The sequence below is a fragment of the Tachysurus fulvidraco genome, chromosome 20, assembly GCF_022655615.1.
Source record: "Tachysurus fulvidraco isolate hzauxx_2018 chromosome 20, HZAU_PFXX_2.0, whole genome shotgun sequence".
NCBI lineage: Eukaryota > Metazoa > Chordata > Actinopteri > Siluriformes > Bagridae > Tachysurus > Tachysurus fulvidraco.
In genome coordinates this window covers 13,789,967-13,802,934 of record NC_062537.1, presented here as the reverse complement: position 1 = coordinate 13,802,934, position 12,968 = coordinate 13,789,967, and the positions used below count along the sequence as shown (strand labels likewise).

The window sequence follows — 12,968 nt, the reverse complement described above, 5'->3', positions numbered from 1 at the left end:
ACCAACACATTTTTGTAGGTCTGCAAAACCAGTTTGTCATCTTTGGACTTTTATAGATTTGATATAGATATCGATGGACATAAATGCAGTGTTGTTTTAAATGGGAGTACAGGACATTTCCCAGTGTGTGTTACCTTATATCTTATACATGTCTGGACTGGAACAGTGCTGTCCTAGTTTCAGCCGGAGCCCACGCCAGTAGTGTGATCTGTTCTGTTTAATGGAGCGTATGAGGGTAGTGTTGCTGTTGCTGTCTTGATTTCCTTTTTGTTCTTTCCTTTGCATGCTTACATTTCTAAAGCAAGTTTTATTAGGATCCTTATACAAGGTCTTATACATGCGTTCAAAGGTTTGCATCCCTCATAATTTCTGATTGGGGAATAAAGAAAATCTAATGCTTTTATACATTTTATCCACAAAACAGTTTCCAATAAGTTAGTAATTAAATGTGGGTGTCCAAGAAGTGATTGTTAATAGAGGAAAAGGTTTTGTAGACTTTGTAGGCAAACTTTTGAACTGATCATTAGATTTATTACTATTAAAATCAGAACCATTTAATCTTTGATTTTTGATCACATGAATTAATGAATTATCGGAGGTATATCTGTGAAACATCAATCAATTACAGTTCTCTGTTGTCTTTTCTTGCTGTATTTGTGTTGAGGTGGTGATGATGCTGGGCCAGTTTGAGCAGGCGGTGCACAAACTCCCCCTAAAGGACAGAGAGGAGATAACACAGATCCAAGCTTTCCCTGCCAGAGCTGCAACCACTGATGATGGAGTACCTCCAGGTTCTGAGGGCCATTACCCCATTATTGTATGGTGGTCTCCACTAACCGGAGAGCTGGGCCGGCTCGGGGAGTGTGGACATAACAGATGTTTTTTTACAGTTAACAAGTCCTACCATTCCCATCCTTCTACACAGGCTTTCCTATTTTATGGTAAGTGAGACTCGGCATTGTCGGCATGTCTGAATCATCACACATGCCTGAATTCTGCGCATTAAATCCTTTTGTATAAATTTGTATTCAATTTTCAATGTATACATGTAACATAAAATCATGAGGTTGACTAACCAGACCAGGAAATGTGATGTCATGAGGAATCCCAAATAAAAATGCAGAAAAAGTAACTGATAAAGTAGTTACACTATATAGCCAAAAATTTAGTGGACACTTGAATATCACACCCACATGCCCCCCCCCCCCCCCCCCCCACACACACACACACACACACTGCCACTTGACTGTTGCTATAGTTTGTATGCTGTAGCATTGCAGTTTCCCTTCACCGGATCTAAGGAGTTAAAACGTGTTCCAGCATGACAGTTCTGTGCATAAATCAGATCAACGAATGTTGACACAGCGAAAGTTTTTCAGTCCTGTAACTGTAATTTGATCTGAAAAGTTCACTGTGATGGTGTTGAAAATCAGTTGAGGAGAGTGAGCATAGGCAAAAGTGCATAGAATGTTGTGGTGCGCACGATTCTGAAACTCGTGACAGAAAAGTGTACAATATTCATCAGACACTCTGTGGACTGTGAACGTGGAGCATGAAAATTTTTTTTTGTATTTTGTAAAAACATTAAGTAAGCATGCTGGAAAAAAGTAAGCCTGCCAACAAAATCCAGCATGTTTCTATTTCAGTAGTGTCAGAACATGTCAGTAAGGTTGTAGTTTACATTTACTAAAGATTCTGTTTTTATTCCATGAACAAGAAATAACTTTTTTTTAAAAAAACTGGGAGTCTAAAACTAATGTGCAACAGAAATACTATAAATATAAAGTAAAATACTAGTATCTAGTATATAATAATAATAATAATAATAATAATAATAATAATAATAATAATAATAATGATGATGATGATGATGATGATGATAAAAACAACAACAATAATAATATAATTTAAGAACAGTTAGCTTAAAGGTAGAAATATTAATGTGTGAATATAAAAATAATACAACAAACAATATTACTCTTGGTTTTCCAAGCATTACCTCATGGGTCTGTGTAAAGAATACTGACAAAATTCATGCTGTAGCTATAAAGCTTTAAAGTTAAGACTCTTTCTGTGTCAATAATAAAGAATAATTTCATACTGAACCAGTGTCCTATCAGCAGTTTGGCTGTATCTAGTGATGTGAGTCTATAAGAAACTGGCAGGTCAAAATGAACAGGAATTTCAGACAATGTAGGTACTTCTTTAATGCCATTTTGTCTTCTATATGAAAATGAAAATTTGAGAGATTTGAGTTTTCTCCCCTAAACAGTACACTGACTACTGACTTCATGTGTGGCTCACAGTTTTTGGTCCTGGTGAGTGAGTTAATCCTGGCTTTTCTGACCCTGCAGCTTTTACTACTGCATCTTCTGCCTTGATCTGAGCACTGAGACTCCATGAATCCTCTGACTCCATGAATCACACCTCTCAGAGCAGAGACTGATGTTAGACCTGCTCAGCCGAACTCGCTGTCCTGACATTGCACTGTGTCACAGCGGTAGTAATATAGATGAATTAATCTCCGAGCAGAAGCTGGTAACAGTGATATATCACAGAAGAGCTAAAGTATTTAAACAGGTGTCATGTCCTGGTCTGGCACCAACTGCATTCGACTAAAGCTTGTTACTCACAAGATCTGAACAAATTTAAGAAAATGTCCCCCAAACTCGTAGTTCCTGTGTTCTGTATGAACATATGACATTACATCAACAAAACAGCTGACATGAAATATCTCTTCAGTATCTCAAATGAATTTATTAGAATAGCAGCGTTTACTCTTGATACACCGACATACACCAGCTATAACACTGACCATACGCATCAGTAAATTAATGATGACTAATGCTAGCTAGCTAGCTTGTTGCTAACAACCCACACTCTTTAATGGACACATCAGTGTTTTTTCCCCAAATTGTAGATTTAATGTATCGGGGTCAAAAAACAGTTCTGAGTTGCTCTGTATGCAGCATTAACATCAACTTAGTTTTTGAAACCTAATCAAGTCTATAAAACAAGGAACATTAAAAGTGCTAATAAAGAGAGACTGTAGAGACTAAAGCTAATTTCAGTGATTTTTAAATAAATTGTTATTTATACATTTTCTAATTATTAACTGTACCACACACATTCAAGCTATTCAGCAATTGAATTTCTTGCATTTTGATTTTGAACATTTAGACACTAGTTAAAGTGACAGTCCTGGAAAAGAAAACACAGAAATGAAGATTTTTCTACTCTGAATACTAGTAAAAACTCCCTCCTAATTATGTATCTAGAAAACATTGAGATTAAAAGGCTTTGAGATAGGACCATGTGATTTGTAATGCAGAAGAAAGTCAGACACAGAGCCAAACAAAAGTAGATTCACGCTGGTAGCAGTGCACGCTTGAAAAATCGATACGTCTTTATATGCGTTACTGATGCCATGCATAATTCAGCCCGTTATAGTTTTCTCTATATTTTCAGCAGTTTATCCTGTTCACAGTCTAGCATTTCTCCTAAATGTGTGTTGACCTTCGTGTGCACTGAACATCAGTCAAGTGATTCTGATCTCCAGGGGGAGTTCAGTCTCAATTAACATGATAAGCAGCACTTGTCAGTCCTCTGTGGATAGCTGCCGCAAGCCAACTAGCTGAAAGCTGTGCCCTCTGTTCAAGTCCAGAAATAGTCCAGTGGCACTAATGCATCTTTCTTTATTTAAATGCCTTGTCCTCTGAATGACCCTTAAATGGAAAAGCTTGTATTTATGTAGCTTAAACCCTATGCAGCTTTATTCCCATACAAATCTGTTTTCCTCAAAACTGTAATAGTTTATGCTGACAAGAGGAAACAAATCTGGCACAAATTGTACTGAATGCTACAGATGAAGCACTTTGACCAAACTCTGATCCAGTGTCCCATGATTATTTAGCTACATAACCTTTTACATTGGGAGACTGGAGGGTTTTATTCCTCTTATACAACAGCAGATTGCCAGTGATTACAGATGTATTTATTAAATTATTGTTCATTATCATTGTATTTTATCTTTAGTTTGTTATTACAAGGTGTCCCAAAAGTCTCCATACACAGTGGAAAGAACACATTTTAGCAAAAAAGTCTTTCAATAATGTTTATAGTTTGTTATGTATATATTTTATCAGATAGCCTTTAAAAACCCCTCTAATAAAAGAAGGAAGTATTAATATCATTCTCATGGCTGGATGACAGGGAAGCTGTTGCAAGGTTGTGATAGACTTTGTCAGGAATCATGGCAAGTACATCACACACACAACACTGCTGCCAAAGTGAGGAGAGACGACTTCGTGTGGGTTTACAAAGAAATGCCAATCATGTAGAGAAAGTTTTGTAAATAAAGTTCCATTTTGTTAAAAATGATTCCTTTGCTCTGTAATGATTCAAATCTGTTAGTTTCCCAGAGCATTAAACCTTAATGACTGTTATATTGATACAAAAATGTCTTATCTCTTTTAATCTAAAAGCGATCTACATTTACAGCATTGTAGCACATTTTCTTTCAAGGTACAGACTTCAGCATAGAAAGTCTCCCTTTACCAAGGAAGCAACAGCACCACTGGGCTCTTTTCCATGAGGAGTCGCCTAAGAACAACTACAAGCTCTTCCACAAGCCTCTCATCACCCTGTTCAACCACACAGCCACCTTTAGCCACCACTCCCACCTCCCTCTCACTACACAACACCTGGAGAGCCTCCATGCGCTCACCTCCCACACGTTCCTGCTCCCTCTGGCCAGGAAGAACCAGCTGAGGCACACTCTGGCTCCTGTGGTGTACGTCCAGTCAGACTGCGACCCACCATCAGATCGCGATGTCTACGTGCAGGAGCTCAGGAAGCACATCCCAGTCGACTCCTACGGCCAGTGTCTGCACAACAAGGATCTTCCCTTCCACTTGCGAGACTCCTCTGCCATGGATGAAGAGAGCTTCTATCAGATCCTAGCACAGTACAAATTTATCCTAGCGTTTGAAAATGCCATCTGCGATGACTACATCACGGAGAAACTGTGGCGGCCGCTCAAGCTCGGCGTGGTTCCTGTGTACTACGGAGCCCCTAATGTTAACATGTGGCTTCCGAGTAACAGAAGTGCAATAGTGGTGGACCCAAAACAGCCTCCAGAGAAACTGGCCCAGTATCTAAACAGTCTGGACAAAAACGACCAGGAGTATTTAACATACCTGGACTGGAAGCTGAAACAGGAGGTCACAAATCAGAGACTTTTTAAAGAAGTGATGGAGCGTCAGTGGGGTGTGCAGGACATCACTCGGGATAACTTTATTGATGTCTTTGAGTGCATGGTGTGTAACAGGGTGTGGGAGAACAAGAACAGACAAAACAAGGTAAGCAGGTGTTGAAGTAGCCTTGACCATAAAACACCTTGTGAAATCTGTCACATTTTTCATCTCCGTCAGTTACAAGTGATGCAAATGAGCTCAGTTTGTTATGTCTGAACATTAGCTGGGATGGTTGTGTTGTGTTTAGAGTAAACACTGTTAGAATCTGGAAAAAAAACTAAATGTGGGTTAACAAGCTGGAGAGTAATTAAGTCCAGTTTCATATACATGACTTACATGAGGCATTTTAAAGATGGAGAAGACACACACACACACACACACACACACACACACACCCCACTCTTACAGTATGTACTTGTAGTTCTGGCAGTTCATCTGTGATTTGGGGCAATTTGAACTTTTGAATCTTTGCATATGCTTTTATTTTCTCCCCCAAAGACATTTTCTGGGGATGATAGGGTTAAAATTTGCCTCATTATATCCATGATTACTGAAAGTCTGACTGGCGTTTCACTCTAACACTATATACCACTATACCACTGTTAAACTGCATGAATCTCCAGTCTGTTCTAAAAACAAATCCATTCATTCACACAGTTCTTTGGTGTTTCTGCTGTGTTTGTTTCCACAAAGTCCAAAATAATCTGCTTTATTGGGGTTTGGGGAAGTGCTAATCCATTTATACCAGCCCCTTACAGACCAAACGCTGTCTGCTGTCTCGCTGCTGTGGGATGCTGAGACTAGTTCACGAGTCATGAGTCATTCCAAAGAATTGTTTAATTCAGCTGTGGTTTAATTTTACTTGCTGTGACCTGGAGCTAGTAGGAGAGGAGGCACTAACAGTTTCATGAAGAGACAGTCTTTCTGGATTTAGTCAAAAACTCTTTCATGATAGTGATGATCTAGTCAGTGAGGGTTTATATATGTGCGATATGTGTAGAACTGTGTAGAACTGCTCAGCTGTTATCACAACACTGCCTGGAAATACTGATTTAGCAAAAAAACTACAATAGGCAGTCTTTAGTCTGGTCATTTCATGTTATCAGCACATAGATGTGATGAAAACATTAAGAAGCCATAAATCTTTTTCTAAAAAAACAACATGGAAACGTTTGGATGTAATTCATAATATGCATAGGTATAGTTCGGGAAATTCTGTATTTTACCATGTGGCTGCCTCACCTTTGGTATTGCACTGCTCATTTTTAAACCAAATGAATTGAAGAAGCAACAATAGTCATTTTTAAAATGAAGAAAGAATACTGTATTGTTTTTCTTTGATACTTCTACTGTACTACTGCATGTATACAGTTGCCATGTCAACGCCTCCATCCTCTCTCGTCCTGTCTGTAACAGGGTTTGGTCCCCAGAGTGTGGCAGGCTGAAGAACATCATCTCACATGTCCACCTCCAAAGCTGTTTGATTTCGCTGTGGATTATTCTAACAGCTCTTCTCTGCGCCACATCTGGAGAGCCAGTTATGAGCAGTCAGTGAGAGAAGCCCAAGCACTTAGACAGCTAACACTGAGGAACAGGAACTTCACAGCTGCACAGTTCTGGAGGGAGGTGTTTCAGAACTGGGTAAACAAAGACTGAGACTTTACATGAAGTGTGATGACCATTTAATGCTTAAAAGAGCATTTATTACATCACTGGATATTATAACAGTTAAGAGAGTGAATGAGTCAGAGAGAGGTAGTGAGTGAGAGAGGGAGGTAGTGAGTGAGAGAGGGAGGTAGTGAGTGAGAGAGGGAGGTAGTGAGTGAATGAGAGAGAGAGATAGTGAGTGTGTGTGAGAGAGAGTGATTGCGGTTGTGAGTGTGTGTGTGTGAGAGAGAGAGTAAGTGATCGTGGTAGTGAGTGTGAGAGTGAGTGAGTGACCGTGGTAGTGAATGTGAGAAAGAGAGAGTGACTGAGGTAGTGAGCATGAGAGAGAGTGACTGTGGTAGTGAATGTGTGTGTGTGTGTGAGAGAGAGAGAGAGAGAGAGAGAGAGAGAGAGAGAGAGAGAGAGAGAGAGAGAGAGAGACTGAGGTAGTAAGCATGAGAGAGAGAGAGAGAGAGAGAGAGAGAGACTGGTAGGGAGTGAGTTTTCTATTACTAAAGTTAGACCTGTTTCTTCCAGTCTGATGAGCAGTAAGACATTCATATGCAGGTAGGTTACAGGCTGGTATTTTCTAAACCCTGTTCAGACAACATGGGAACTTATAATATTTGGCTGATCTAGTTATTCATATTCAAATTATTTTATGCACATTTATAATGTTTCCTACTGAGATATCCAACTATCCTTTTTTTATTAACAAACAGTTACATTTCAAAGAGGCCGAAACAACTATAAACACCACACGCACACACTCACAGCATGTGGTTTTAAATATACCATTCACCTGAACATGCTTCTAAACTAAACTGAGATACAAGTGTCAAGTTGCTGTAGTTTTAGATGCAAGTCAGTCTTAGATGTACCTGCAGATTTGATTATTATCAGAAACAATTACGCTGCTTGAGGAAAGATGCGCAGTGCGCAAAATAAATTTACAAATTTAACATGGGCTAAAAGGCCACCTGAGGTGAAACCGATAGAAATCAATAGCATCAGTGTGCTGGAGAAAGCTCACATCTCCACAAATAGAGCTTTGCCCAGTGTCTATAGTTAGTGTGCTATATTTGTGCCTCAAAAGTTTTACCAGCTCTAGTCATTTTAGCCCTTAAGTGAGGGGTATTTATCTGTTTAATGCTAAATAAACTCTTGTACCTATGTATATTATGTATATATGTATATTTATACTTTGTATGTCAAAAGGTGAACATTTAAATATAGTGCCTGTTTTGACCCCTACAGAAAGCTTCAACCTGGAACTGAACCTCCAGCACGTTAGTATTAAATACTCACCGCATAGATAGAAAAAAAAAGATTTTAAAAAACCCATATATTTCATGCCAAGCAGTATTACTTTTTTTGTTTGTTTGCAATATCTGTAACTAAAAATGTATTTACATAAAGTGCCTTTCTTTATCACTACTAAAAAACATATGGATTAAGTCTAAGTGAATCTGCTGGTCAAAGACATTAAAAGTTCATATCTCTCTCCTTTTTTAATCTCATTGTATATACTAAATGGCATTGACTGGTGTTTCTTTTTTGATAAGATAAATCTAATTAATTCTTTTATTTTCTGTAAGATTCTCTTGCACAAATCTGCTCTCAATGCAAACCCAGTCACTGATGAGCTGAGAAAACGGGACGCCGGGCTTCCAGTATAAACCTGTGCCAAATTAATGAGGCCCAGATGATCCACTGTTGTGACTCCGAACAAGGAGCAGATGAGAAACAACTATTGCACAAATTCTTATTTTATTATGTGTATTAGTGATGTAGCCACTAGATGGCGACGCTGATTTTGTAAAAATTTATTATATTTTTTATGACATGCACAGCTCCGTAATCTGGTGTCAGATCCATTAAACAAAGTACATTCACCAAAAATGAGCATACTCTTTAGTCTCGGCTCATTATTTACTTACGGTAAGCCAATATTTTGGCTCATTTACTGGCAGTTGATATCTATAACGTACAAACGCAGCTGTATTGAACTCTACATTTCATCAGGATTTATAATCAATTGTGGAAGACATGCAGGTCACATTTTGGTCTAGGTACTTACTGAGGTTGTACAAAGTACTCAGGAATATATAGAGGGTTTTTTTTAAGCATGTGAGAGTAATAAGGAGTCAGTCTTGCACAATGTGGTTTCATTCTAATCTGTATGGATTTAATTAGACAACTTAAATAAAGGTATAAAGAAAGTTAAATACAGGGAAATGAGAAATTGTTTGGATTAGTAGAGAAACAAAAGAAAACAGTGATTATTCATCCCAGGTTTGTTGGTTTTCTCCTACTGTTAAAACACATGCTAGAAAGTAATGTATGTTTACAGTACGGTGCACCGCGATGAACCAGCATCACATCCAGGATGTATTCTCTCCTCACTCCCAGTGTTCCTGTGACCCTGATGAGGATAAACTGGCTACAGTAGACAAGTGTTAATCTTATTTTATTTCCTGTTTTTAAAATCCTTGTTCCAATTTATCTAGATATTCTAGTCATTAGCTTTAATAGAATCAGGAAATATTTTCTTTTATATTTTACCTTTTTGCCAATCATGCAGCTTTCTCAGGGGTTGGAGCATGATCCGTGTTGGAGTTTGCACCAGTAATTTACAGTTTCTATCACCTTGCAGTTTTTCATGAATTCAGTTGAGGTAAGCAGGTTTAACTCAGCAGTTACCCGCTGCGGCAGTGCTCACACACACACACACACACACACACACACTGCAGTGCTTTTGAGCCTCCGTGATCCCTGAGGTATGGCTGGTCATTAAGCAGCCTGTTTCTGTATTTTGTTGTTGTTGCAGTTAAATCCAACATGGAAAATAAAACAAAAAAACAGCACATGCGGTCATCCTTTGAGGTAATGACCCTGCAAGCATAAATGATGAGCTTATGTTATTAAGATCATCATAAATGATTATCCTAACAACATAATCGTATCACTTTGACACCACGTTATCAACTCTAAGCAGTTTTACTACATGATGACTGTAATAAAGTCACTTGTTTGGTTTGACTGGGGACAGTTTGTTCAGGTACAAGTTTCACTTTCTTTTGAGACCAAAAGTGTAAGTGTTGGTTTTGGTTCTCATCACAGTATCACTGGAAAACTGCAGAGTAAAGGGTTCATTGTGTTTCTTGTTTTTATTACATTCATTTTGTGATGTGGAAAGTGTCATCATACTGTATATAGTGACAGAAACATATTACTGTCACTTTGAGTTATTATCAGTTTATTAATTATAATAGATAGATAGTAAGCAACGTTTACTTTATATGCAAGATTAAATGTTAAAGACATTTCTATGATTTCTAAGTAACACACCACTAGCACACTACAGATCTGCAGTCTGGTCATACCTGACTTTAACAAGCTGTTTTTACTATGACTAATCTCCTGCTTCCAGGGAATTTGCATACATTTACCTTGCAAACTAGTTTGCTTTAAAGTTAATCTTTAATTTAGCTTGTAGGTTTCCAGGAAATCTGAGCACGAAGTGGTGAATTTATTTTTGTAATATTTTGAATATATTTTGTGTGTCCACATTTGCATAGAGGAAGAACTTTTTTTAAGGACACCACCAACACAGAATTTTTTTCCGCTCCGGTGCTCACCGATTGTTCATAATCAGAGAATTCCCCCGAAACCACTAAAAGACTGAAATGCTGACAGCCCATCCCCAAACACACAAAATCTAAGCATGATGGTTTCACCCCTTTTAGAAAGCCATATCTGACACAAAACTATGTCACTATCAACAAAGTGAGTCATCATACAGTTTCAGGCTGATGTCAGAAATGATTATGACAGGTAAGTATCTGGTAAACAACTTAATAACTGATGTAATGTAGCCTACAGCATGAGCACTTTGGTAATGCATCTCAGAAGATTATAAATCAACCTTTTTTCTCGCTCTCTGATTAGAATGACAGGGAGTAGTAGGCAGTAATAGCTTCGGACAGTCGAGTGCTAGTGACGCCTACACAATGTGCTCTGAAAGACTAAAAAAAATCTGTAATCTGCACAATTAAACACCAAATAGACATGTTTTACAGTTTGTTGCTGTGGTATTGTTAGAGGTGGTGATTAGTACTGTGTCATAGCAGCTTTCAGTATATCTACAGTAACACAGATCGATATAACAATACAGCACAATCCACATGATCGTTAAAGTTACTGTCATGAAAGAGGCACCGAAAACATTTTCTTAAAGAAGGAACAGAATCTTGCTATTTAAAAAAGAAACCCCTCCTTGTTTTGTTATTGTATTTGTTTTTTACTGACGAAACAGAGTAAGAATCTCAGTTCTAGTTAACGCTCGCCTGACGTGATAGTGAACGTATGCTAGCTAGCTTCCCTCGCTTTTTAAAAAAATTTTTTTTAAATTAAATTAATTAATTAATTAATTGATTAATTACATTTTTTGCAGCTTATTAAAAACAGCTTATTTGATTTTAAGGCATCTGGCAACAGGAAAAAGGTGTGATATTAATAATAAATGCTGATTACAAGGAACAACAGAACAAGGAAAACATGATCAGAGTGATTTCATGCACAGCAAAAACAAACATCCAGGCAGTTCTAATGAAAGGTCAGAGAAAAATGGTCAGACTGGTATGAAATATTAGGAAGGCTAAGCTAACAAAAAACCAACCCTTTACAGCCGTGACAAGCAGAAAAGCATCTCAGGCTGTAGAAGACCACATCAGGTCTGAGGCTACAGTGGAAACAGGCTTGCGAACCTGAACAGATGAGGATAATAAAAGACCATATGTACTTTTTTTCTATAATGTAAGGAGAGCTCATATTTGTTGAGGGGCTCTATACACAAAATGACCAGATATATAGTTAATCTGTATGTGTATATATAAAAGCCTGTAAACAGCTATTTTACAATGCAGTCAGTCTTGAGTTCTTCTATAATTTTCGCTTTGGACATTTCATTTGAAATATTTGGTGAAGTAAAATGTATTTAAAATGACTGTTATCTGTCTGGAAGTTCAACATAAGCCCTGCTTTGTGTGTGTGTGTGTGTGTGTGTGTGTGTGTGTGTGTGTGTGTGTGTGTGTGTGTGTGTGTGTGTGTGTGTGAGAGAGAGAGAGAGAGAGAGAGAGAGAGAGAGAGAGAGAGAGAGCCTGTCTCATTTGCACCGAGAGAAGTTGGTGCCATCACTTTAAGCTAGTGAGGGCTTATAAAGTCTTCAAAATGTCCCTACTGAAGACATGAGGCAATCTAAACCATTTTCTAATAACATTTCTTCCGTTTTTCCCCCCACAAATGGTGCCAGTTTAGTTCTCAAGACGCTGCAGTGCAATATAAATGATAGATTTCAACATGAATAGAAAATAATTAGTATGTTACACACTGCAGTGCTGTTTATACCACGTTACTCAGGACAGTTTCAATCATATTTAGCGTAGGATCCTTAACAGAAGCAGGTGATTGTTAATAATGTGTGGGATTTGCAAATATGAAAGTATTACAAAGCATTGCTAATTAATATAGCTAATAATTCTAAAAATTGTATAAAAATCATTTGAAATAATCAATTATTATATACTCCTATAAATGATAAATGATAAATTGTTATAAATGATAAATATACTCCTAAAATGTGTATCAGTTTTTTTTTAAATTACAGCTTAGTTCTTTTATTCATAATTAACACCTCGTTAAGGTTTCATTTGCGATGCTCCAAATAAGGTGATGTCCAGTGGAACAGTAGAGTGTGAAATAGTGCAATTACCACAATTAGCAGCTATAACTGGAAATTGCTATGCTTGTGATAAGTACAATAAGTGTGTGTAGAAAACATGCCACACAAAACTGTTGTCTGTCCTAAGAGCAGTAATACGTTATGAAATGTTCAGCATAAATCCCCAGGACTAAAGATGTGCTCTATGATAGGGAAACTTCCATTGACACGCCTGGGTGGGGGGTTGGGGGGATTGTGGGTGTGGGTGTGGGTGTGGGTGTGTTAATTACATTGCTTCAGACATCAAATGTACTTCTATAAATGAGGCATTTCAATTCAGGTTT

The 12,968-nt window shown here is 37.8% G+C and overlaps 1 protein-coding gene across 3 annotated transcripts in view; it reads left to right on the top strand.

Moving 5' to 3' along the window:
* The window catches only part of fut10 (fucosyltransferase 10), an 18,205-nt gene extending 9,393 nt beyond the window's left edge, over window positions 1-8,812 (top strand). Inside the window, exons 2-6 of one of the 3 annotated variants that reach the window (XM_027141223.2) lie at window positions 665-941; window positions 4,525-5,360; window positions 6,672-6,896; window positions 8,160-8,191; window positions 8,501-8,812. In XM_027141223.2, the coding sequence (XP_026997024.2) occupies window positions 665-941; window positions 4,525-5,360; window positions 6,672-6,896; window positions 8,160-8,180 (1,359 nt within the window). In that variant the 3' untranslated portion in view covers window positions 8,181-8,191; window positions 8,501-8,812. The remainder of the gene's footprint in view (window positions 1-664; window positions 942-4,524; window positions 5,361-6,671; window positions 6,897-8,159; window positions 8,192-8,500) is intronic. The other 2 variants (XM_027141222.2, XM_027141221.2) reach the window with 2 other exon arrangements.
* Window positions 8,813-12,968: the final 4,156 nt, after the last annotated feature.